The sequence below is a fragment of the Pan paniscus genome, chromosome 3 (genome assembly GCF_029289425.2).
Source record: "Pan paniscus chromosome 3, NHGRI_mPanPan1-v2.0_pri, whole genome shotgun sequence".
Taxonomy (NCBI): Eukaryota; Metazoa; Chordata; class Mammalia; order Primates; family Hominidae; genus Pan; species Pan paniscus.
This window is the reverse complement of record NC_073252.2, coordinates 175,093,839-175,121,759: the sequence shown is the minus strand read 5'-3', so window position 1 is coordinate 175,121,759 and position 27,921 is coordinate 175,093,839. Positions and strand designations below refer to the sequence as shown.

Genomic DNA, 27,921 nt, shown 5'->3' with positions numbered 1-27,921 from the left:
TAAGAGTGGCATCAAGAGAGGCTTACATAGTAATCCACATTCCAGAAATGATGTACTATTTAGAAATGAACTACTTCCGATCTTTTTTGAACTGATAACTAACAGCTTTGAAGATTTTCACCACTGGAGTTGACCATGGATCAAAATTATCTATGTTCATTCCTGAAACAAAATGAGGGTGCTGGAAACATGCTGTAGTTACAGCCCCATTGGAAAGCACTGGACAATCAGCTATAGCAGATAAGACCAATTTGAGGATGCAAGACCATAAGGCATGGAGGTAGAAATGATTGCAATGTGATGCTGAAATAGGGCATTCTCTTGTAATTTCCTATCTGAGGCAAAGAAGCGTTATTGAAAAGTTTTAGATCAACCATACACATGCTCTAAGTGGGCCTCAAGGGCACTCAGGCAGAAGCTGCATTACCCAGGAATGTGTTAGGAGTTGGAGAGCCAGGACATAAAATATGAAGTGCTAAAACACTGCAGTGTGTGAGATACAAGCAAAGCGCCAGCATATGTCCGACCCCAGTCACAGATCCTAACAGAAAGCGAGCAGGAGCCGAGGAAGCAGTGGATAGATGAAAGAAAAAATGTACCTCCTTGAGAAAATACAAATAAAATGTTTTGGGAAGAAGCACTCATAGGTTGTAAAGAAAGCCAATTAATTGACTGTTGCCAGGATTATAATGCATTATGCATTTGTTCTTTGAGTGTGTTTCCCTTAAGCTTTTATTGAGAAATTATTTGTTTGGGAGGTATTCACTAAATATTATGGGTGTTATTAAATCTTGCCTTTTTGAAGATTATAGTTTACATAAGCAAGATTTGGTGTGAAAGCAATTCAACAGATAGACAATCAGCATCAACAAAAGAGATAAAAAAGAAGGAAGAAAGGAAGTAGGGGAAAAAAGGAAAGGAGGGAGGGAAAAACAGAAAGGATGAGAAAAGGAAATTCAGAGGCCGTGTGCACAAACAGCAGTGTTACATTTTTCCCCTGGATTGCTAGCTTCTCTGATCTTCTCTTCTCTATCTTAACTTCAGTGAAACTTTTTTTTCTTGTTAGATTTCAGCCCCTGTGAATTGTTCAATTGACCTTCAAGACAGGATGCTTCACACTCTGAGATTAGTACAATTTGTTTTGTTTTCTTCTAGAAGTCTATGGGGGAGTTTTAATCAAGCAGTTTTCATGGGAATTTACATGTATAAAAGTAAGAATACCTCATTTTAAACAATTGTATAGTGAACTAACCACTGACCTAAAAGAAAGAGGGCAGAAAGAAAAGCAGATTTAAAAGTGATGGACAGGGAAACACAGCAGAGAGCGGTCTTTTCAGTACTGCTTTGAAAAGACACAAGAAGCTGAAAACAACTGGAGCTAATCTGAAGAGATTGGGGATGATTATACTATTTAATTACGCAAATGGTGAATGCGGAAACTTTTTGAGAAATGTATTTTAGATTTGGAAAGGGATTTTAGAGATCTTCTAATACAACCTTCTTGTCTTATGGCTGAAGACTCTGAGATCCAAGAGAAGTTCTGTATCTTGGCAGAGTTTCATATATTTGTTAGCAATCATATTTATTATTATTATTATTATTAATGATTATTTAGTGGCAGAGCTGAAATGAGAAATCAGGTTGCCTGACTCCCACTGCACTCACTGTTCTTTTTTCAACCTCACATTTCAATTTCATTTTAAATGAATTAACCCACGTATTACAACACATTTCAAAAAAGAGGTCTCACATGTGTGTTCTAATGTAGTATATTAAAATGTTATCTAAAACACAAGCAAATACTTTTTCCTCCAGGACAGGGGTCCTCAAATTTGAGAATGCACAAGGATTACCAGGAGAGCTTGTTGGACAGCAAACATTCCTGGGCCTTAATCCCGGACAGTCTAAGTAGCTCTAAGCAGGTGCTGATGCTGCTAGTTCACATTTTATTAGCACTTTTACTTAACAAGTGTTGCTCTAGGAAACAGCGGTTATAGTAAGCCCACTCTTGGTAAGTTGGGTGAGAACAGGTAATAATTTGCAATGAATGAACGGCATGAAAATAATGACCATTATTAGAGTGGGTTGATTTTAGCTCCAGTTATCATTCATATTTACAATACGCTAGTTCCTTTCCATGTCAAGTAGCCCTTTACAAATTCTCTGTTTATAGGCTTCTCCTAAACTCTACTTGCTTGAAGTTGGCAACTACTCATCTCTTCAGTGCTACCTCCTTTGTGAAGATTCCTTGTGTCCTCCAGCTTGCAATGGGAGTTCTTTTTCCTGTTTTCTCTTTGCATCCTACCTCTCTCGACTATAGTCCTTGTCACATTGGGCTGTAATAATTACTTTGCATGCTTAATTCCCCCCAAAGACTGTAAACTCCTTGAGGCACTGTTCTTTATTTATGCTTTCACAGTGCCTTGCTGACATCATGCACTTCAACATTTGTTGATTGAACGCTTATGAAAATGAGGATAACTAGAGAGAAAACAAACGTAAAATATATACAGTAGAAGTAATTCTCCGTGAAATTTATGGTTTCTAATTTTATCTATCCATTTTATCCTTGGTAGGCCTATAAATAAACTGAAAACTGTCAAAAAAACAATAAACATGTGCTAAGTGTAATTTCATGATACAAAATCTTTAATGCAAGTATTCAGGAATTACCCTGCAAAAGTTTAGCACCATTGATAATATATTCATTTATTCTGAGCCATTTTCTTTGTTTTTTTTAATTGGTCAAGTTTTTATTTTAATTCATGGTATGAGAAATAAACTTTTAAAGCAACTGAATTGTATGGAAAATGACACAGCAATGTTAAAAGAGAAGGTCAGCTAAATGCCCAAACTTAAGGATATAATGGGCACAGATAAACATAGATTCCAGTCTTAAGAGGCGGCATTCCCATCTGCTGCTGGTCTCTGGACAAGTGTATAGCAAAGCTGTGTTTGAAGGACTTCAACCTCTTTAGTTATAGTTCCTGGAATATTACAGTGGGAAGGAAACTTTGATGGAACCTGAGGTTCCTTTTAACCACATCTACTCCTGCAGGAGGTCAGTCGCTGAATTTCTCTGGTGACATTCCCGGTAGGAGCTAAGCACCTCACAGCGTCCTCATTTCATTTTTTAAAATTCTAATTTTTGGAATTTTATTCTTCTTTTTAACAATCAAACTCATGTATCTTAGTTCTGTTTTTCTGGACATGCATGGAATAAATATAATTCTTTCTTTTTATCTCAGTCTTTCAGATTTCTACAGATAGTTGTCATCTTCTACCTAGCATGTTTTCTTTTGTAAAAAAGGAATAGAAAAAAAAGACTACATTTTTTTTAAATTTAGAAAAGCAATACTTACCAAGTATACGTATTAATTCAAATGCAAATATATATTTACCAGTGGTGCTGTATTTAATGTCACTCAGAAAGAATAGATGGGAATGCACAAATCAAATTTGAACTGAAAATACAAACAAGTATGAATGATACACACTCATTAAAGGGATTTACTAACAGACTTTTACTTTTTATCGTATTTTGACTTCCAATTTTACAAGTTTCTTAAATCACTGGTGATATCTTTGTTTCCATATTTTTTACCCAAGAACAATATTTATGTGAACGTTAGGAGTATGATCAGAAGACAACGTAAAATGGCAATATGCCATCAAACGTTAGAATCTGTCTCTCATTTCACAGTGGTACTCCCATCCAATTCAAGACGTACCTGATAAACCTCCCTTCCACTTGAAGTCTCCACGTCTGACAAAAAATGGAATAGTTGAGTTTATGCAGCTGTTCCTGGGCTAATTATCTGCAATCATTTCTGATTACTTAATAGGCCATGGTAGGATGTGTGTTTGCTGCTATGTTGAGTTTACACATTAGGCTTTAATGTGCTGATATGGCTAATTGTTGTGCTCACTGCTGCCTGCTAATAGACCATTCCTGAAAATGAGACCGTATCTCAACGGAATTTGCTTGTTTATTTTAAATAAGTAATAACTACAAACTCAGATCCTAGATCCAGTGTTTACCATTTTCAGAAGGCACTTTTTAATGCTGTATCATTTCTAATGCATTTAAATTATTCAGGTTTGAAAAAATGAGTTATTAAACTAAGGAGTCAATAACCAACTCAAGTACATAGATTTAACATTTTTCCTGCTCTATTCAGTTTCCTAAATTGTTTTCTGGTATTGATAGCAAAATAAATTCTTTAAAATGGTGCCAAACAAGCTGAATGTAATAACATAATAATGAGAAAAATAAATGCGTATTACAAGCAGGCAAGTATTTATTAATATGTAAACCAAGATGCTCATGCGAACGATTGGGAGTGACATAGATATGTTAATATGGAAGGTAGATATGGAATTGTTGTAATGAGACTTTGAATTTGTTTTGCAGTTTTGCATTTTATGATAGCATTTAGTACAAAATGCTAGTATGTAGTTTTAAAAATTTAGAAGACTGTTCTTTTGTTGATTACATATATTTGTGTTCCTGATTACCAAAAACAGATGCCAAGTGCCCACATAAATATAGATACTTTAGGTGTTCTCTTCATCCTTCCCTTTCTATTCGCAGTCACAGGATCTTTTTTTTTTTGTCTTCACTTTTTTCTTCATCACTTACTTTTTCTTTTGAGACAGGGTCTCACTCTGTTGCCCAGGCTGGAGGGCAGTGGTATGATCATGGCTCACTGCAGCCTCGACCTCCCTGGCTCAAGCGATCCTCCCACGTCAGCCTCCCACGTAGCTGGGACTACAGGTGCTCGCCACCACACCAGACTCGTTTTTGTATTTTTAGTAGAGATGGGGTTTTACCGTGTTGGCCAGGCTGATCTCAAACTCCCGACCTCAAGTGATCTGCCTGCTTCGGCCTCCCAAAATGCTGGGATTACAGGCATGAGCCGCTGCACCCAGCTCTTCATCTCTTTTTAACTTCTTTTTTCCTCCCTCATTACTCTTTTATTAGAGAAGTCAATACAATTCAAATAACAAATAGAAAGTAGAACAATAGGTTTCTTCCATTCTCTGCTGTTCCCCAGGCCCTCCTTTGAGTACAGGATTTACCCCTTCTCGAATAGATTTCAATGAATGTGACTCTGGAACTACTTGGATCCATCATGGGGTGAAACCATGTGACCCTACAATCTGCTCCTCTAGAAACACTATATATTCAGTGTTTCCATGCACTTGAAGCCACAATCTCTGCTGCAAAGAAGTAGAGAGAGAAAGAGATTAGTTTTGGTAATAACATTCATTGTTCTCATACATGATTTCTATCTATAGGATAATATATGCCTAGGTTAATCTGAGGCTTTGGCTCTCAAAATTCATCATGTATGAAGGACTTTTATGTGTTCTTTCATGTTTCCTATTTCTAAATTTTTGATGTCTCATTGGAACCATAATACTCACCCCAGCATCTCTTCCAAATACTTTTATTTTGAACTTCTGGACTCTGTTCCCTAAACAAAAACAGCTTTTGCACTCTTCCTTCGACCCTTAATCCCCTTGCTGTAGGGTGTATTTCAGGTCCTTCTTTAAGGTTATCGCCATTGTTATTTCCTCTCTGAAACATTCCAGGAGAATAGTTGTGACACATAACAGTAGCAGGGCTATTACTGATAAAGATAATAAAATTAACTCAAGAGCTTTAACTGCCAATGCTAAACCCTTCACGTGGATATTTTATTTTATCCTCACAACAGCCCTGTTAAGAACTGTACTGTTACTGTCACCATCTAACAGATGAGGTATCTAAGACTTAGCACACAGTAGCCAAAACTTAATAAAACATTGAGATCGAGGTCGTATGGTCAAGGTCACCGTCAGGGCTGGTGCAGCTCTTGGGACCAGCAGTCTGACTCCAGGACTCAATTTTATTCAGAATCTGAGTGACTAACCACCATGCATACCATCTCCCACACCACTGGCAGGATTGATCATTTTTTTCATTTGTTTGAGTTCCTCTGCGTCATTAGTTTAGCATGTATCCCAGTGTACATTGGCTTGCTTATCTGCCCATGGGCTCCTTAAGGAGAGAGTGATTTATTTATTTTTGTATTCTCAGAACTCAGAACTGGCCCATCCCAGGATCCATTTATAGCCATGAAATGGGAATTGATTCTTCTTTTAGACATTTATCTCCCCATTTTCCTTCACATACCCTATGATCTAGCCAAACAGGAACATTTCTGTTGCTGACACCTTCTTGTGCTGCTGCTCTTAGAGATCTTTGTATATGCTATGCCTGCTGCCTAAAATGCCCTTCTACGTATGCAAATCCTCATCAAGGTGACATGTCAACTCTTTCCTACCTCTTTCCTGAAGCTCTCCTAGCTCCTGACTCATATGTGAAATTTCCCTCTCTGCAACCTTTAGCACTTTGCTTAAAGTGCTTATTTTCCCTTATCATTTCTTCCTCATTTATGTATCTGCAAGGTCGCTTTAAAAATACCTGTCCCTGAATCTTTCACATAGTAGGTGTTCAACAGAGATTAATTGAATTAAACATTTATTTAAATCAGTTGGCTTTGTTTTCTAAAAGATGAAGAGGTTCAAAGTCATGGGCATTGTAAGATATAATTATATTTACTCATCTCTATATGTCCCTAAATACAGTGTACATGTAAGGCAGCATTATTTCTGTGTCTTCTTTCCCTTTTACTGAATGCATGTCCTTTGATTCGATTAATTTTGGCCTGTATATCTGTAAGCAAAGTTCTAGAAAATACCAAAAAAAGGGACTTTCATTTAAACTACTGGAAAGATTTAACAGCTTTTAGATACAGGAATTTTCCAGTAACACTTTTCAATGACATTTCACTGCCTTCATGTTTGAATAGTGGTAACAACGTTAAAAATGTTCAATAGACTGACATTATATTAAACCTCCATCTACAAAGTTTAACAAATATTTACCAAATTTCTACTGTATGCAAAGTACAATACTTGGTAAGATTCTGTGAAGAATAAGGAAGAGTCATATTTAATTTCTTAAGCAAGTGAACATTAAGAAATGCAGAAAGGACAAATACAACATGATGTGGACCATAGTATACTCCAGAAAAGATATCAGTGCTGTAAAGACATCCACAAAAAGAAGTTTCATCTTTTAGGAACCCCATGAGAACACTTGCTTTTTCGTTTCCTTGCCCAATTTGCCAATACTGATGAACTATAATATACAATGATAAGTACCTTTAGAAAAGTACATGAAAACGGTGGATTTTTAAAAATAAAATAATGGAACTAAAATGTATAATGAGAATTTAAAATGAACTTATGGGAATTTTAACATTGTAAATTTAACATAAATGTTAGAAAAGAAAAATGACCATAATCTCATCATACCACAATTATTTTCATTTGTGTATTTTTTCCCTTTATTTTTCCTACATAGATGACTCTTAGATATTTGTACATATTAAAAACATGCAATTCTGGGTACAGCTACTTTTCCTTAATAAATGAAAAGGAGAATAGCTTATTCAGGGTGTGGGCATTAGTGCTTCACAAAGTTCATTCAAACCATGGCTTGTGTGACACAGACACACTTCCTACTTAACCTACAGAAGTCCAAGTCTCCTTAACTGAAAAATCAGAAATACCGACAACACCACAACAACAGCAACAAAGTCTATTACACAGAGTGGTCAAGAGAATTAAGTGAAGTGATCTGTGGCAAGTATTCAGCACAGCGGCTGTTGCAAAGAAAGGTTCAATAAACAGTGGCTCTCGAAATCACTGTCTTCCTCACAGTCTATCTGACTCTGTTTTTTCTCCCATTATTAAAATATTTTATATTCTTGTGATGCTGGTTTGAAATACCAGGAAATGGGCAGATAAACTCCAAAGAGATGAATACCAGCAGACCACACAGCATCTCGCAAGTTAAGCATAAGGACTAACAGATGCAGGCTCTGAAATCTGACAACCCTGTCCAGGTTCTGCTGCTGTGGGAGTCAATGTGGTTGATGTGGGACAATAGCAACTGCTTCCCTCCACCTAGTGGTATAAGGAAACACAGGCACAGAGACATCTGCTCTCCCCAACTCCAGAAACAGCAGGCAACCCAGGGGATCACCTGTGCCCGCAGACTGCACCAGTGGGGATCGATAAGGAGCCACAGCAGCATCAGAAGAAAGAACAGAACTGTATCGCAAGGGCTCTGTAAACGACACTGTCATTGAAACCAAAGCCTACAGTGCAGGCCAGAACCTACACACTAAACCTCAACAGGCTGATGACATGCTAAAATAGAAGATTAAAATAGGATCTAAGCTCTCCTAACATAACTGAAACATCCAGGGTATGATGAGAAAAAAATCACCTGTCAAGCTCAAAACTAGGAAAACAGCCATCTGAATGAGACTAGATACTCAACTGAGGACAATACTGAGATTCGTCAGATTTGGGGATTATCTCAATTTTAAAGCTGATGTCACAAAAATGCTTCAAGAATCAATTATACATGCTCCCAAAACCAAAGGGGAAAAAACTAGAACATCTTAGCAAAAAAACCCCAGAAATTATATTTTTAAAAAACCAAGTGGAAGTAATAGAAATGGAAAATATAATAACTGAAATAAAACCTCACTGAATGATCTCAATAGTAGAGTGGAGATGACGGAAAAGATTCAGTGACCTTGAAGACAGATCAATAAAATTTACTCAGTTGGAACAAAAGAGAGAAAAATAGACTGGAAAAAAGGAAGAGAGTCTCAGGGATCTGGGCTATGTTCCTTGGGGATCTCAATAACAATCTAATAATCTAACGTTTGTATCACTGGAGTCTCAGAAGAATAGGAAGAGTACGGGATTGAAAAAGTATTGGAGGCCTGGCGCGGTGGCTCATGCCTGTAATCCCAGCACTTTGGGAGGCCGAGGCAGGCAGATCACCTGAGGTCAGGAGTTTGAGACCAGCCTGGCCAACATGGCGACAGCCTGTCTCTACTAAAAGTACAAAAATTAGCCAGGCGTGGTGGCAGGTGCTTGTAATCCCAGCTACTCAGGAGGCTGAGGCAAGAGAATCGGTTGAACCCAGGAAGCAGAGGTTGCAGTGAGCCGAGATCGTGCCACTGCACTACAGCCTGGGCGACAAGAGCGAGACTCCATCTCAAAATAAAAAAGTATTGGAAGAGATAATGGTTGCAAACTTCCCAAATATGATAATAGATAATTAAAATACATCATTAACTTTGTACAATTAGAATTAATATGGTAACACTTCACATAAAATGTAGAAAACTCATATAATAGGTCCTTCAATCTCTCCATCCTTGATGATATAGTTGTCACATATATCTACCTGCATTGTAAATTTCACAAGCTAATTTCTTGCTTTAAAAGTCCCATATGTTTTAAAGAAACTAAGAGGAAAAAAATTTTATATTCCTTTAGATATTTGCAATTTCATATTTTCTGTATTGCCTCTTGAATATTTGGATTTCCACCTGGCTTTATTTCCCTCTAGCATTCACTTCAATGAACATATTTATAATAGCTGCTTTAAAATCTGTGTTTACTATTCAACATCTGGGCCACCTTAGGGTGGGTCTTGGTTGTCTTTCCTCTAAAACTGGGTCACATCATTCTGATTGTTCATATGCTGTGTAGTTTTGGACTGTATCCTGAATAGTATAGGTATTATATGGTGAAGACTCTGGATTTGGCATGCAGTAATTTCTCACTTCACATCATCGAAAGGTTCATGGAAACTGTGACTTTAAGCAAAATAATGTAAAACAGAACCAATTTTCACAAAGTCTAATTGATATAAACCAGAGTTAAATTCCTACAGCATATTTCTGGTCACAAAAACATCATCAAACTTCTAAATAGACTTCTAATGTTAAACACTAAAATAAACGTGAGCTGTATATATATTTAAGAAAGATTAATAAAAACAAAATAGTTACTCAAATTTTGGTGAATTCATTCACCCTCCACACTGCAGTCAGAGTAAATTTTTTTTCTTAGTCACCCAAATTTTGGAGGGACTGATGGTGGTTGTAGTGGTGATGAGTTAACTCACAGAATAAATGTTTGCAAATGTTTCATATTGTGTTGTTGTGCATTTGTATGATTATTGTATTGTATACTTGGCAAATTTTTATTGTCCTATAATTCATATTCATTCATTTTCCAACCCATTTATTCCAGTTCTGGGTTGCAGGTGGTTGGAACCCATCCTGGCAGCTCAGGGCACCAGGTGGGAACTCTCCCCGGCCAGGATGCCCTCACATGACAGGGCAACTCACACTCACACGCTCACACTGGGACCATGAACATGTGCCAGTTCACCTAAAGCACACATCCTTGGATGTGGTAGGAACCCAGTGTCCAGAGGAAAACTCATGCAGACATGTGGAGAGCATGCCGACTCCACACAGATAGTGGCCTTGGCTGAAAGTGATTTTTTTCCCATAGTTATAACAAAATGATGTTGAATGAAGTCTTATTCAAGGACCTGCTGTAGTCTTCTAAAGAGTGTTGATGTATTTATCTCAGCAGCAGATTAATTTGGTTAGATTCAAATTGCAAAATCTCTTTCTTGCATGGCAGATAATATCTTGGCTCAGCATTTTTTTTTTTTTTGAGACAGAGTCTCACTCTGTCGCCAGGCTGGAGTGCAATGGCGAGATCTCAGCTCACTGCAACCTCCACCTTCCAAGTTCAAGCAATTCTACTGCCTCAGCCTCCACAGTAGCTGGGACTACAGGTTGAAACACCACGCCCAGCTAATTTTTGTATTTTTAGTAGAGACAGGGTTTCACCATGTTGGCCAGGATGGTCTCCAACTCTTGACTTTGTGATCTGCCTGCCTCGGCCTCCCACAGTGCTGGGATTACAGGTGTGAGCCACCGTGCCCGGCCGGCTCAGCTCTTTTATCTTAGGTTGCTCCGTGTTCAGTTTGTCCCATGCATATATGGTTCAGTGGTCAATGACATCAGCAGAGTTTCACAGAATGTGGGGCTCCCCTCTCCATGTCCTTTCTGAGATTTCCCCCTTACTTCCCAGTGGCTGTGGCTGCCAAAATTGCCTGCTGATTCTGTAGATGAGAAATACTTCAGGTTTTCTACTGAAGTTTTGGTTGGCCTACTTGATTCTGTTTTTGTTCTGCCCTCAGCACAAAAGCTGTAAAAAATGGGAAATCACCTCCAGCCTATTCTTTCTTCTAAATTTCACAGCCCTCAAGAATCTGCCTGCTTTAGTTCACTCTCCAGCGGTGCTTTTGATTTTGTCTGGAATCTAGAGTTATCTGTGGGAAGGTTGGGTTCAGCTGGAGCTCACCAGGACACAAGGAGGCAGAAACCCCCACTGAGATTTTTTATGAGAAATTTTATCATAATAGAATTAAGTCTGAAAAAATGCTGTCTTTTAAACAATCTTTCTTTCCAAACAGGAACTTGTTTTTGTTCTTGTTTGAACCAGAATGCATCTGGTTCTTTGGGCCTCTCAGATGAAAGTTTCTTCAGGCCGGGCACCGTGGCTCATGCCTGTAATCCCAGCACTTTGGAAGGCCAAAGTGGGAGGATCTCTTGAGCCCAGAAGAAACCAGCCTGGGCGGTATGGCAAACCCTGTCTTTACAAAAAATACAAAAATTAGCCCGGCATGCTGGCACACACCTGTATTCCCAGCTACTTGGGAGGCTGAGGCTGGGGGATCGCTTGAGTCCGACAGGTTGAGGCTGCAGTGAGCCAAGATCATGCTACTGCACTGCAGCCTGGGGGACAGCGTGAGACCCTGTCTCAAAAAAAAAAGTTTCCTCATATAGATCCTGTACATTTCTTATTAGGATAAGGATGTAAGTTTATCATATAACCTATTGTTTCATTTACTTACATTTCCGTGTAATTAACATGCACATTTTTGGAGACCAGACTTCATGGAAGTCCTTTTTGCAGGGGACCTTTTTTCCTCTTTATTGCACAATTAGCTTGCAGTTTCCTTCCTAATGTACTCTCTATGTACTTCACATCGGCGCAGCTAAGATTGTCAACTGTCCAGTCCAGTTCCTGGTCTGTTCTGCAGAGTCACTGCCCTGTTGAGCAATTTGGGTGAGATCACTCATCCTAGGTTGGTCCTGTCTTTTCAGTGTAGAGTCAAAACAAAATACTTATAAAACTATAAAACATGTTTTGTTCTTGCCAGTAATTTCACATGCGGTTAACTTCTATAGCTCTGCATGGAAAAATTAGTGGTAGAACGGGAAAGTGGTTCAAGCCACCTTTGTGCTGTCCTTTAAAAAAAATAGATTCAACCAGCTCTGAAAGGACTTTTTTTTTACAAGCATACAGAAACACCTTAAGAGTGACTTTTTATCGAGGAGGAACAGTCATAGTGATCTGTGCTAAAATTTAAATACAAGCAGCGGGGAGAGCGCGTTAGAAAAATATAAATCAACCTCTCTTTTAAACACCTACACGCAAGTTCTTCTTTTCTTAAATGTTACTTTTCTAGTCTGCATCCACATCACTTTACATGAGAACACAAATTTGAAGTCATACAAGGTTTGGCATAGCCCAGCCTCTAACAGGAACTTAATGTTGGTTGAACAGAATTTTAAAAATAGACTTGTTCATAAAGGAGATCTTACTTCTTATTATTTAATAAAACAAGAAATACCTTTAATCATATATTATAAATAGTGTTAGTACATGAGAAATGTATTCACTACAGACAGAATATCTTATTTTATTGTGTCGCATAATCCTTTCCTAAAAAAAAAACTGCTTCTCCCCAGTTACAAGAGACTAAAAGCATACTAAAAACACTTTATTGTCATTACTAAATGCATTAAATACACATCCTAAATGGAATATGCTGTATATCCGATGAAATACACAGAACGTTCATCAAGGCAAAAAGAAAACACGTAGCCAACAATGGAAAGATGGAACACACAGGAAAAAAAAAGAACAGTTCTCAAATATTGCAGTAACTTTTCAATGTATCATAGATATTCTACAACTTTTCTATGAAACAGAGGAGGACCAAACATTATACACAGTTTGAAGAGACTAAATGCCAGAGAATCCACAGATATTAGCATCCAGGAATAATTTTTATTCCTGGTCCATTTTCTGCCCACTGGAAAAAATTGCATTGTTTTTCCTTCCCAAGAGGACACACAAAAAAATCCTTTCCATTGTTAGGTCCAATCTTCAATACTGTTCTCATGATGGAACGCTTGCCATGGTTGCAGAATGGGAAGGACAAATCTGCCCACTGCAGGAAAAAAAGGTAAATTTACAAGTTTATACAAAAGTTATCATGATGTACAGGCTAACCCTAGGCACATGTGATTAGTGCCATATAGTCTTCACTGCTGTTATCATTAATTTGACATTTTAAAATAGACCAGTAATTAGTCGTCGCCTTTAAAAAAGCTTATATCCTAAAAGAAGCATCTCTCTTACAAATTTGTTTGAATCACGCAGAAAATGGCCATAATTCTGAGCTTCCCTTTGTCTAAAGGTATATTTACAGAAGTTTCTTCACTTTGTTAAGAATAATTGAAAACTATCAAAATCTTGCTGTAATCACCAATATCCCTGCTATAGGTCTGTTTCAGTTAAATCTGTAGGATCAGGTGAGGTGCGGTGGCTCATGCCTTTAATCCCGGCACTTTGGGAGGCTGAGGTGGGAGGATAGCTTGAGCACAAGAGTTTGAAACCAGCCTGGGCAACATAGTGAGACCCTGTCTCTAAAGAAATCAAACAACAACAAAAAAAACCCTGTAAGATCAAAGATTTGTCATGATTTTAATATTAAACTTCCTTAGGAAAAGAAAGAATCAAATACTTACCCAGACTGAATTAGACAGATTCTATTATATCATTCTTACTAATTTTGACCTCAAGAATGATATGAAAAAGGCTATTATATTTTTAGCAATACCATGAATATTGCTAATAATATTTTCCCATTACATCTATAAAAGCTTCTTGAGGAGGAAATCTGTGAATTTTGTAGGGTAGAGTTACACTGTGTTTAGAGATTGAGGTCTAAAATCACTATCCAGGTTTCCCCGGGAAATTCCTTAAGAAGGTATCACATTGAAGACAGATATTTGATCTTTCAAAAAGTCCAACCAGAAAATCTTTGTGCCAGCACTGAAACATGTCAATATTTTCTTTTTTCAGTTCTATTCCAGATGAAGAGTAACTAGAAAAAATATGTATCTCTGAACATTAGAATCACACTCAGCCTGATGAGATGCTCACACCGAGGAATACCGGAAGTGAGACTGACTAAACGGACCTGAGCTTCTTATCTCCTATCTTAGGTTCACCTTTAGGGATACATCCACAGACTGGAAAGACAGGAGGAATCGCCTATAGCTAAATTGCTATGGTGCCATCACTTTTTTGGGTCAAGTGTGGTTAAGTAGGATTTGATAAGGTTATTGTAAATCCCAGGCATGTAAATTGCTTTTCTTATAAACCTTTATCCAATGCATAAACCAAAGGTTTTGATGTAGTGCTGAAGTTAGGAAGAACAAATTCTTACCTTGGATTATTAGCCACATATGTACTACTAGTACTTACTAGTCACTCAGTGTCTTTCTAACTTTACAAGCTAAGGGCAACACTCCTAGACTTGTGATTATAAATATGATATACTCTAACAATGTAATAGCTATTATTTTATTAAATTTCTTGTGGCTGAACATCTGAATTTTAAGTTAGTCAACATTCAAGCTTTAGACTGAATGCCAATATGGCTATTTCAAATTTAAAGGTAAAAGGTAAAACTAGGAAAGTATTGCTATTTGTTATACATTAATAACCAAACATTTAATTACATTTTAGTAAGCTAAATAAATCTTACACATACTTCAAAAAATCCACATTGTGCTTCTCTAGGTAGAGGACAGGCATAAAACTGCCTGCCCTTGTTTTCCCCATCCTTCCTCACAACTTGGAGAATGCAGAGGCGGTTGTGTTTACTGCAGCGAGGGCTGTCAGGATTTAAGGTACAAGGGCCACTGTAATGACAGGTTACAAAATAAGTACAGCATAGGAGTGCTAAGGGACCATTCACACCACTTTACCCCCACATGTCAGAATTTCACTTGTACCAAGAAATTCTATCAAAAAGTGGACCTCGTTAACATTAGGTCATTATGCAAAAGGCTGTCTTTATTCTTTGTTTTCCCAGGTAATTCTAATTTATTTCCAAAGTTACCTATGTACCTAAAACACGTAATTTAAATTTCTAAAGAACAAAAGCAGCTGGACTGTGTATCCAGCAAATCAAATTTTATTTTTCATTTGTGATATTCAGTTCTTTTCTTACCCAATATCACACTGTAGCCACTTCTTTTTCCTCTAAAATATTCTCAAGTCCAGGTTCTCCATTTCCACTGGCCCCAAAGTAGCTAGTCACAATCTTCTCTAATTACTTTCTCATCGGTAGCAAACGCTCATCAATGGCTCTGACAAGGCCATAGAAATCACTCTCTCTGCTGTCCACTTTAAAGACAATTTTCTATGCTTTTCTTTGATCAAGGCTACTATAATAGTCACAATCATATTCCTGCAAGAAACAGGCTGCCTGGCAGAGAGCAAAAATGTGAATTTTGTAAAGCTAGCAGGGAAGCTTTATTCTCCCCCATAATTAGGATCAAGAGTATGTGGAGGTTGTCCTCATACCCAGTGTACACAGGCTAGAAGCTGGCCTTGTACTGTAGCTGTATAAACAGAATTTTCTTTTTGAAAAGAAGCTTATTTAAATTTTCTGTGTTGTGCATATTTTAATAATGCCTTTAAGAGAATTAGTTTTTTAATAAACTGGTTGAAGAGAAAGTGTTCACATTCATTAAAACCAGAAGTCCCCCTCTTAATATTCCTATTTTTTTAAACTCTTTAATGATAAAACAGTTAATCCATTCTCATCTTTTCGGTAAATATCTAAAGAACAAAAATATCATTCTTAAATAATTGTTAAAAATACTTAAAAGTCAAAGGTGATTTCCCTTTTTCCTTGCTTCCTAAACTGCATTTTTTACACACTTCTTTCTATGATGCCTCAATGCATCATATCTAATTGAAATGTTCAGAGAATGCAATCTTTTATTTGTGATTAAATGGACTGAAATTCATTTATATAAAGGATGCTTAAATATACTGCTTTGAAAATGTTTGCTGGGATGAACTCAAACATTCTGAGGCCAGTTTTTGAAGGTTTCTTCAATAGCCATTTGTAAAATAAGAGCAGCTGCAGGCATTGTTAAATAAATCATTACCATTAAATACTTCACCAGCAACTATTTTGATGGTAACTTTTCCAGGGTAGAGGGGTGGCGGCTGTATTTTCGAGTCATGGGTAATACCAGATCAGAAATAGGAAAGCTGAGAGGCAGAGGACTTTTCTTTTCCACAACCTTTCAGTTCACCAACCCCCTCCAAAACTCCATTTCACCAATCTCCTCCAAAACTTTAACTTCAAGGGAAGCCAGATATCTGGACAGTTGTAGAGAAGTCAAGAGATTTCACAATTAAAGCAAGTGGTTCATAAACAATGCTCTCTTAAAATTAAAGGAGAAAAGATTAAGAATATTAACAAAATTAATGAAATGATGCATTCTTATTAAAAATTGTGTGGACATAAAAACAGTTTTATATATTATTTTAGAGGCGGCTGTTTTGGATAACGGTTGAACATTTTCTAACCTACTTGTTTCAACCTAGAGAGCTCCAGGGTTCCACATATCCAGGAAGAGGTTTAGATTCTGTATTAAATTTTTTCTGGGGAGAAGGGCCAAGGTAGAAGGTAGGATTAAAGTAGAAAGGAGAGGCCCAAATGTCATCTCTCTGCCTTCATTTCTGCCTTCCACTCCATTTCTTCCTTTAAAAATTAAATTAAAAACATAGCCACAGGCTGGGCATGGTGGCTCACGCCTGTAATCCCAGCACTTTGGGAGGCTGAGCCGGGCGGATCACCTGAGGTCAAGAGTTCAAGACCAGCCTGGCCAACATGGTGAAACCCCCGTCTCGACTAAAAATAGAAAATTAGCTGGGCCTGGTGGCGGGTGCCTGTAATCCCAGCTACTCGGGAGGCTGAGTCAGGAGAATCGCTTGAACCCGGGAGGCAGATGTTGCAGTGAGCTGAAATCACGCCATTGCACTCCAGCCTGGCAACAGAACAAGACTCCGTCTCAAAAAAAACCAAAAACCAAAAAACAACAACAACAAAAACATAGCCACGTGTGATCTTATTCTTGGTACTCAGAGTGTGGTCCACTGACCAGAAGCAGCAGCATCACCCGGAGCTTGTTAGAAAACACAGACGTATCCACCCCTACTCCTGATAGCCTGCAGAATCAGAATCTGCATGTTAGCAGGATTCCCAGGTGATTCGTATGCACATTAAGTTATGAAGCACTGAAGTAACGTAACCAAGATACTAATGCCACCTGTGATCACACTGGCTCTAAATATGCACAGCTAATCTTAATTTTATGATAGAAAACATTATCCAGGATAATTAAATGTTCTGATTAACTGAGGACGTCTTAGTTCCTCTTTGTTTTATAAAAACTTTCTAAAATGTAGCAGATTTCTTACTTAAAGGTAGCATACAGAATTGTTCATTTTAGTGATCATGACCATTTTGAATATTAATTCTGGGTTATAAGTGATCTGTTAATACAATAGATCGGGGCTGGCAAACCTTTTCAGATAACGTATTTTAGGCTTGCTGGTCTTATGGTCTAAGTTTGTTATCACAAAAAGCAGCCATAGATAATAGCTAAACAAATGTAAATAAAGCTTTACACAAACAGGTGGTGGGATGGATTTGGCCCTGCTGGCTATAGTCTGCTCATGTACATGTCATTAGAATCAAGAACAATGCCTGAGGCATAATAGATTCTCAATACTTATTAATAAATAAAACTGAACAGAGACCAGACAAAAACTATCCTCAAGAAGGAAGACATTACTAAGCACAGATCTGTAGTTTTAAAGTGAATATTATTTTTTCATGGTCAATTTATCACAGTTTAACTTAGGGGTGTCCAATCTTGGCTTCCCTGGGCCACAGCGGAAGAAGAATTGTCTTGGGCCACACATAAAATACAGTAACCCTGGTGATAGCTGATGAACTTAAAAAAAAAATCACACAAAAAACTCACGTTTTAAGAAAGTTTACAAATTTGTGTTGGGCTGCATTCGAAGCCGTCCAGCCCACAAGCCTATGGTTGGACAAGCTTGGTTTAACACATTTTATAGATAGGGTGATTCATTATAATAAAAATACTGTCTGAATTTTTTGGATTAATTGGTCTCACTGAATGTAGATTTTGTCATACAGGATTATTTCGAGGATTAAAACAAACAAAAGTGAAATGACTCATTCTGGACGGCCCCAGGTGGTTCTGAAATCCTGAGACTGAAAACTCCAAGAAGCAACCAAGAGACAAGGACATGGTGTCAGTACTTGCACTGGTGATTAAAGACAGATCTTCAACACCTCTGACGGCAGCAAACGTGAGAAAATATTAATGATTTTGTTATTGTCATTTCACCCTCCTATGTGAGCCTTTGCATCAACGCAGGAAAAATTTCAACCTAAAACACATGCATTCTTTGAAACTGCATCACTGTGTTTTGCTCTGTGTTTACAGTAATTGGATCGACAACTTAAACTGTTTCTAGTAATTATTCTTAACTGTTTAAAAATGGGTTCAATCATCTAATTTATAAGCCAATAGCTGGATGGAATACACATCTATCTCAAGACCAATCAGAAAATATGCCTCATCAACACTGCATGGATTGTGTGGTAATGAGAACAGTAATTAAGAGAACAAAAGTCAAAGTAATTATCATATAATATTAAAGAAAAAATAAACTGGCTATAAATTATGAATGGACCACCTGCTTTAATAGTATTATGTTGTGAGCTTCTGCTAGGCATCTTGTCCACAAGATGAACACTATAGCTGCCAGACAAGGAGAAAAATGAAATAAATGACAGTAATTTGCAATTTATTCCTTGTAAAGTAGCTGGGTGCAGAAGGGCTGCTGGGTGAATTTATTTCATCACTTGACATTTATTCTGCTAGTTGATCTTGATTGATTGTGGAGTCTCAGTCCTGGTATTCTTATATTCAATACATACACAGGCTGCAGCATTCCTAAGTAATGCTGTGCACTGTGATTAATCATATGATCCTATTACTAATGGCTTATGAAGAAATCATTTAAATTTAAGGTTACATTAATGTTTTTTTAAATCCCTAATTCATTAGTTAAAATGTCTGAGATTTTCTACGAAGCATTAAGGAAATAAAAATATGCCAAGATATTTCATCTAGGTACAACAAATGCCACAATATTTTAAGATGATCACTTCTACTTTCCACTTAAGCCACAGAACAGAAAAGACTGTTTGGAAATGATTTTCTGTTCCAGGACAGCCTCCCAACTCAAACATTCTTAATTAACTCCTTAATGAACTTCTATCATGAGGCACTAATTAGGGTTAAAGTGAAAACGTGGTGGATTTATCCAGTCAGTTAAAAGTTTAGCCCCCTTGGCTTACTTCAAATGTGAGTATATGAACAAAAGTTAAACCAGTTATCATAAATGATTATGAACAAGACATTAAAAAAACCAGTCAAGGATAAATCATCAGGATTAACTGATGGTAAATTTAGAGTTGGAATAGGAAACTTGGAGTAAACACATCTATTGAGCAGAGACTGTCTCAGAATTTGTTATGAAATAAGCTTAAGGATTCCTACAGGTTGCTCTAGGAGTTTACACCAAATGGTCCCTCACCCCACCGCTGAGAGAAGGCATCTACCCATCAGTAAAGGCACAGCTAATAAGAGGAAAAGCCAGCAAATCTCAGAATTCCACCTGAGATTACTCTAGGTCCCAACCAAAGTACATCCCTCCATAGCCGTAGGTTCCCAATCCATGAATTCAACCAACCTTGGATCGAAAATATTTGGAAACAAAAAATAATGAAACAATAAAAAAATTACACAAAATATACAGTATAACAATTATTTACACAGCCTTTACATTGAAGTCAGTATTATAAGAAGTAATGCAGAGATGAGTTAAATATATGAAAAGGTGTGCATAGGTTATATGCAAGGACTATGCCATTTCATATCAGGGACTTGAGCATCTACAGATTTTGGTATCCTGGGGGGTCCTGGAACAAATCCCTTGAGGATACCGAGGGATGACTGTAACTCCTTCTCTGCCTGTCTCCATTGGCAAGAAAAGACATACATGGGAGGACGACCCTCCATTTATGTGTTATAAATTCTCCACTTATTTAAAAATGCTGGATGTAAGTCAGCTGCTTTCTGAAGGAAAAAAGAAAGCTGAGAAAAGAAAATGGTGGAGAAATGTGTCCTGTGTTGGAGATATAACATCGGGTTGCCATAGTTAGGAATTCCAGATAAAGGGACTGGGAGGGCCAGATAAAGGGGGAAGGAGGGTCAACAGAAAATTGTCTCAGGAGCTGCCGATAATCATTAAGGAAAAGAGAGGATGACACTATGTATTAAAATTTCTGTATCACAGGTGACAAAAATGAGGGTGTTCTCCTGGACATGTAGCTGGAGGTCCTATAAAATATATCTGCTCTGGTAGTATTTATTAGTTAGAATTACAACTTTTGAATTTCAGATACAAAGTAGCAAGTATGCTTTTTAGGACTTTTAGTTAAAGAACAACGCCAGGCGTAGTGGCTCACGCCTGTAATCCCAGCACTTTGGGAGGCTGAGGTGGGCAGGTCACCTGAGGTCAGGAGTTCGAGACCAGCCTGGCCAACATGGCGAAACCCCATCTCTACTAAAAATACAAAAAAAATTAGCCGAGTGTTGTTGCAGTGAGGCAAGATTGCGCCATTGCACTCCAGCTGGGCGACAAGAGCAAAACGTCATCTCAAAGAAAAAAATAAAAATAAAAATAAACACCATCTCGCATGACTGTTTGAGATCCAGCCACGTTCTTTAACAGAAAGGTCACTACAGGCACCTCAGACCCCTCCTTTTAGAACACAGTATACTTACTAAACTTTTATAAAAAATAGTTCCCCTTTTGGAAGACTATCTTTCATTGGAAGGAAATATTAAAAAATGCTAACTGGTTATTGATAAGCAGTATGATTACGGGTGACAAATATTTTTCTTTATACTTTACAATATTTTCCAAATATTCTGTATTGATCATGTGTATGGTTATTGTCAGAAAAAAAAAACCCAACTTTTCATACATGTAGGAAATTACGTTTTTCATTTCCTTCCCTTCTCTAACATTATAATCTAGAGAAGGGAAGGGAGACAGACTACTATAATAGTCTTTTAGGATTTGATTCATGTTACCAAAAGTAATTCAACTTCCTTACCAAGGGACAATTTCTGTCTTCTTAAAACTTAATGCAACCGGCCGGGCATGGTGGCTCAAGCCTGTAAATCCCAGCACCTTGAGAGGCAGAGGTGGGCAGATAACTTGAGATCAGGAGATTGAGACCAGCCTGGCCAACATGGTGAAACCCCGTCTCTACTGAAAATACAAAAGTTAGTCGGGCCTGATGGCATGTGCCTGTAATCTCAGCTACTTGGGAGGCTGAGGCAGGAGAATCGCTTGAACGCGGGAGGCAGAGGTTGCAGTGAGCTGAGATCACACCACTGCACTGTAGCCTAGGTGACAGAATGAGACCTCGTCTTAAAAAAAAAAAAAAAAAGCAATTATCTTAAAGACCAAGGTTAAAAGCATCATACCTGTTAGAATATCCAGGGTTGCAGCTTTTAAGCTCTGGTGATGAGTAGTGGGCTGTTTTCAGTTTTTTATGTGCTGGACTAAATAATTTAGATTCTGAACTGATTGTAGGTGATATGTTTACTTTGCTGGATAGTTGAGTTATATCGTTTGTTGTCTTCTTGGAGGGGTGCTGTATATCATTCAAACAAACATCAGTAGGAGGAGAGTTTTGAAACTCCTCATCTAGTATCTGGTTTTGCTTTGTTTTTCTTTCCAAAGTACTGGATTTATTGCTAAAATCAGTCAAGACAAGAGTTGTGGTTCCAAATGCAGTTTTCCTGTTGATCTTGACTTCTGTATGAGGTTTTCCAAAAGTATTACATGGGTACTTCATTAAGTGGCTAAAGACAGTAGAATTTTCTTCACTCTTGAGCACTGAATCTGGAAGGAGAGAGAAGTGATTCTGCAACAGTCCCATAAATATAACATACTGATTATGTGAAACATCTTTTTATTTGATTAAAAAATTTACTTCACTTTATTACAGTGAACTAATATATAGAACTAATAACACAAAGTTAGCTCAGACAAGTCAGAATTAATCATCTTCTGGCTAGGAAATGAAATATTATGTAAAATGCAAAATTTCGACTTACAGAAACCCAGACATGGGTTTAACAAAGATTTATATTTGCTTTTTATGATGTTTAAGCATTTAAAGGTCATTCAGTTATCAGTTTTGCTAATATTAGGCAAAGCATTAAAAAGTGGTAGTTGAGAGATGATATCCCATAAAGCTTTAGGTCAGCAGTTAGAGCCCTGTTTCTAGACTACTAGGAATGACAAGACAAAGTGAAAGGCTTATTTAAAATAAGTAAAGATGAATTACAAAGACTTAACATCTTTTTTTTTTTTTTGAAACAGAGTCTTGTTCTGTTGCCCAGGCTGGAGTGCAGTGGCGCAATCTCGGCTCACTGCAACCTCCGCCTCCCGGGTTCACGCCATTCTCCTGCCTCAAACTCCCGAGTAGCTGGGATTACGGGCACCCGCCACCACGCCTGGCTAATTTTTTGTATTTTTAGTAGAGATGGGGTTTCACCATGTTAGCCAGGATGGTCTCGATCTCCTGACCTCATGATCCACCTGCCTCAGCCTCCCACAGTGCTGGGATTACAAGTGTGAGCCACCGCGACCGGCCAGACTTAACATCTATTAAATACAATGTTTCAACAGGGTATCCTAGGATTTTGGAATCTGTACTATAATACGTTCTATATTATCATTAAGATGTCTTTCTGACTCAGAAACATTAACAAGAAAATAGTTAATGAGACATATAAATGCATTTCAGAATGTTGAAATCAATGTGGCAACCTAAGATTGTGTTTTTCCATGGGCTCCGTCTCTGCTGAAGGACACTGAAGAAGGAGGGATGGAAATAGGAGATGCAGCACAGCAAAGCTGTGCAAGGGGTGATGTCTGCCTTTCTGGCCCAGGGAACAAAACACAATATGACAGTTGACACAATGCAGGGGTGCATAAGTCAGGAATGAACTTTCTCATCTCTAATTGAAGAAAGAAATAACACTTTGAGAACACAATAGAAGCCGCTGCAATGAGATGGCTCTTAATCACAGGTTTCCTCTGAGGTTTTACATGCTCTAAATGCATGAAATCGTGAGCTATAAAGAGTTATTTTGAAGGATTTCAATGAAATCAGTACAATTGTCTGGATAAAGATTTTAATAACAAGGGGTAGAAGGGATAAAGAAGAGAAAAAATTCAGCATTTTTCTATTCCACCTGCAAAGATATTCTTACAGAAATCCTCCCTTTCAATTTATGAAACACTTGGACTGAATAACAAACTCGAAAGTTGCTGAAATCTGCATAAAACAAAGCTTTATTGAATAATTCATTAGAAACAGTAGAGAACAGATGTGATCATCTCTATTTTTTTGAGATACAAAGGCACATACTGTTATAGCACAAACATGCTTTCCCTCTGTTCAAAAAAAATACTCAACAGAATATTAGCATGGTTTACATGTAAAAACTGGCAATTCCTTTAAACCTTTGAGAAAGAAATTTTATTTAGTTATGGAATATCAAGATGGAGCAAGATATATTCCTGACTTTGTATAATTAACCCTCTTAGAAATGTAACAAACTCAAAATCAAAATTCAGTCTTACCAATAGGCCTTGAGGTCAAGCAAGCATCACATGCCTTAGAAGAGGGTTTATTGATTAAAGTACACACCACACAGGTCCAGTGCTCTTCCGACTTCTGAGCCACGGAGTCCATAACATGATCCACCCTGCTAGATGTCCAACTGATTATAGTATTTCTAGTCGGTAGCTTGCTATAAGATAATTTTTAAAATTAATCATTAACATTGTTATTATTGCCTTGTTCTTGTCTGGGTATTTTAGAAATGATTATAGAACCATTAATACCCCAATGCTATCTCTTTATTATTGCTTAGAAGTTAGTACTGTATCTTAGAGTCTTTTTTTTTTTTTTTTTTGTAGAGATGGGGTCTTGCTCTGTCATCCAGGTTGCAGTATAGTGGTACCATTATAGTTCACCGCAGCCTCGAACTCCTGGACTCAAACAATCCTCCCACCCAAATCTCCTGAGTAGCTAGGACTACAGGTGCACATTGGTCTGCTTGGCTAATTTTTAAATTTTTAGTAGAGATGGAATGCTGTGTTGCCTAGGCTGGTCTTGAACTCCTGGCCTCAAGTAATCTTCCTGCCTCAGCCTCCCAAAGCGCTGGGATTAAGGCATGAGCCACTGCACCTGGCCAGAGTAAAATGTTTTCACCTGGACCCTTTAACAACTAATTGTTGTTAAAGTGAGAAACATCAAATAAAAGTTATTTAGAGTCAAATAATTGAGTAGCTTTTTTTTAAACCAACTAAAAATATTTGATATCACATTAGGAAGTATTTCTCAAATAATGTTTTAAGTAATTGGTACTTTTTTCCCAAACAAAATGAAAATACCTTTATTCAATTAAATTATGGGAAAATACACCTATGCAGAAATTAGAGGATTGAAAGATGTGAAAGTTTTATATTTACTTCACGTGCACAGAAAACTCAGGAAACTCTAGAATTTCTCTACAGTATCTGCTGAGCACTATGTAAATTCATTAATTCATAATGATGAAAAAAGATATCTCTTTGTGTTATTTCCCTTCATGTAAGACTGTTTCATGGTGGATAGCCAATTAATAGATTAGCAAGCAAACAATAAAACCCTGATTTTTGGCCACAAACATAAATCATGATTCTCCATCTGAAGTCCTTCATTGACCATGTATTTTTACACAAAATGCCTTTATATGGCTGTGACATAGTCCTACTCTCTAATGCACAGCTAGCTATAGGTCTGGATATAGAGCATGTCACACAGTTAAGCAACCATGGCAGTATCACGGATTCCCTTCATGATCCCAAACATTAATACTGAACAAAGCTCTTGCAGGTAAAGGCTATGTATCTTACATTTCAGAACATGAGTTCTTTGACTTTCAAAGGTAACCTTGTCTCCTGTGACATTTTGTTCCTTACATATAATTACACTAGTTTTAAAATTCAGGAGTGTCTGGTAAAATAATAAATAGGATAAGAAAATCTGAAAGTAAGATACATCTCATTAGGATTCTTTTATCTTTACTTCCCTTGACTTTTAATGCCACTCAGTATTTATTATCCCTATGGAATATCAGATCTTCTACAGAATTTGTTTATTTGACCTAATCTCTGTCCTCTACTAACTTACTTTGAAAGGCAGCATGATGCATTTATCTATAATTAAACAAACACAATTTAAATGACTTTTAGATTTTCCATGTGCTCCAACTTTTCCCTATTTTCATTTTCTTCTGTCCTAAAAGTTTCCCTGATCATAAGGAGAATTTTATTGTTACATATGGAGGCTTTGGAAACATTCTTTCCTTTCCTTACTGCTCTATTTCTTAATCACTCATTAATAAATTCTTCCCAATCTCCACTTGGATGTGTAAGAAGAATCCCAAACTTAATGTTTTGTAGTAGGATGAATAATGGCCTCCCAAAGACATAGGGCACAATTCCAGGAATCTATAAATGTTACTTTATAAAGAAGGAGGGTTTGCAGATGTAATTAAGGATCTTGGCATAGAGAGATTATTTTGGATTAGCTGATGGTCCCTTAACCCAATCACAAGTGTCTTTATAAGAGAGAGGGAGGGGGAGATTTGATACACACCAAAGAGAAGGCAAGGAGACCACAAAGGCAGAGGTTGCAGTGATGTAGCCACACATGAAAGAACGCTGGCAGCACCGGAAGCGAGAAGAGGAAAGGAATATGATTCCCCCCAGTTCCTCCAGAGGGAGCACAGTCCTACCCACACCTTAATTTTGGTTCAATGAAACTGATGCTGAGCTTTTAGCATCCAGCGTTTGAGTGAATGCATTTCTGTTGCTTTAAGCTACCAAGGTCATGATAATTTATGATGGCAGCCAGCGGAAACGAATACAGATAAAATTCATGACCCACCAGGCCGGGCGCGGTGGCTCACGCCTGTAATCCCAGCACTTTGGGAGGCCGAGACGTGTGGATTACAAGGTCAGGAGATCGAGACCATCCTGGCTAACACGGTGAAACCCCGTCTCTACTAAAAATACAACAACAACAAAAAAAAATTAGCCAGGTGTGGTGGCGGGTGCCTGTAGTCCCAGCTACTCGGGAGGCTGAGGCAGGAGAACGGCGTGAACCCGGGAGGTGGAGCTTGAAGTGAGCCCAGATCACGCCACTGCACTCCAGCCTGGGTGACAGAGCGAGACTCCATGTCAAAAAAAAAAAAAAAAAAAAAAAAATTCATGAGCCACCAATCTGCAATTCTACTATTCTATCTCATGTCAGAAAATGGCATCAGCATCGCTCAATTCATCAGGCCCAGACCTAGAAGTCATCCTTAACACTTCCTTTTCTCACATCCCACTTCCAGTCCATCAGCAAATCCCGTGGGATCTGCTGCAGATGCAAATTTACATGAAGCAAAAGAAGTTTAACTTTCCATGGCTTGACGTGTCCTCTGCACACTGGGGTGGGCAGCATGGAGAATGGGAGCCATAACTCGACCACATGCTGGGGACTCAGAGGACTGCAGGCAGCGGTAATCCTGGCGTCTGGGTGCTGCCAGCATCACCTCACATCTGCTCAGTGCCCAGGGAAACTATTGCCCCGGTGACCTCAAGGAGCAGGCGGACTCTGCCCTGAGGCTTGAGGAGAAGGACCTGAACAAAAGATACTGCATCGTTCCGAGCTCACAGGCCACCGTGATCCAGGCTGCCAGGCCACTCTACCCCTATACTACCCACCCTAACTCAGAAACAACCTGGTAGAGGGGGGGAACCTGAGGCACCTGAGGAAGATCAAAGGGCTGGGGTTCTCAAAGTCAAGTCCTCAGGCCAGCAGCATGGGCGTCATGTGGGAACGTGTTAGACATGCAGATTCTCAGGCCCCTCCTCAGACCCACTGAATCCCCAGCTCTAGGGGTGGGGCCCGGCAATCTGTGTTTTCACAAGCCCTTCAGAAAATGCTGGTACACACTAAAGTTTGAGAGGCACTGCTCTCAGGGTTTCCTTACAGAGAAGTACTGCTTAAAGAAAAGATAGAGGAAGTTGGAGATGTGTCACTATCAACAGCCAATTGTGAAGCTAAAAGTTTTCTCATCTAGCCGTAATAAAAGATGTAATGATATTGTTGGTGGTCATATGAAAAGGCAATCAAGGAGTTTGCAGCCAAAAACATAAAGGAACACAATTACACAGCTGTGTCAGGCAGTGAACTAATAATATCTCATTTTTCTGATGTTTGTGGTGTTTAAAAAATATAATTTGTTGTGATTTCTTATTCTAAATATTCACATTAGGACCTAACGTTGTAGTCATAATTTTTTATTGTTTTTCATAAATAAGGGCCCCCAAATTATATAAATTTCTGGCCTTAACCTTACCTCAACTTCCAAAATTATCCTAAATTCAACCTTTTTTTCCCACCACCTTCTCTCTCTTCCCCGTCACCAGCATTTACCACCTGCACTACTGTTGAGAGCCCCGGATGCTGCCGCTTCACTCTGGTTCCATGACCGTCTCTATTCCACACAGCAG

At 38.1% G+C, this 27,921-nt stretch overlaps 1 protein-coding gene across 4 annotated transcripts in view; it reads right to left on the bottom strand.

Annotated features, from left to right (window-relative positions):
• Positions 1 to 12,613: 12,613 nt before the first annotated feature.
• Positions 12,614 to 27,921, bottom strand: part of NEIL3 (nei like DNA glycosylase 3) — a 52,909-nt gene continuing 37,601 nt past the window's right edge. For 2 of the 4 annotated variants that reach the window (XM_003823507.5, XM_034959453.3), the window contains 4 exons: positions 23,950 to 24,119; positions 21,777 to 22,197; positions 14,861 to 15,011; positions 12,614 to 13,249 (listed from right to left, as the gene is read on the bottom strand). In XM_003823507.5, coding sequence (XP_003823555.4) covers positions 13,067 to 13,249; positions 14,861 to 15,011; positions 21,777 to 22,197; positions 23,950 to 24,119 — 925 coding nt within the window. In that variant the 3' untranslated portion in view covers positions 12,614 to 13,066. The remainder of the gene's footprint in view (positions 13,250 to 14,860; positions 15,012 to 21,776; positions 22,198 to 23,949; positions 24,120 to 27,921) is intronic. The other 2 variants (XM_008977087.4, XM_008977088.4) reach the window with 2 other exon arrangements.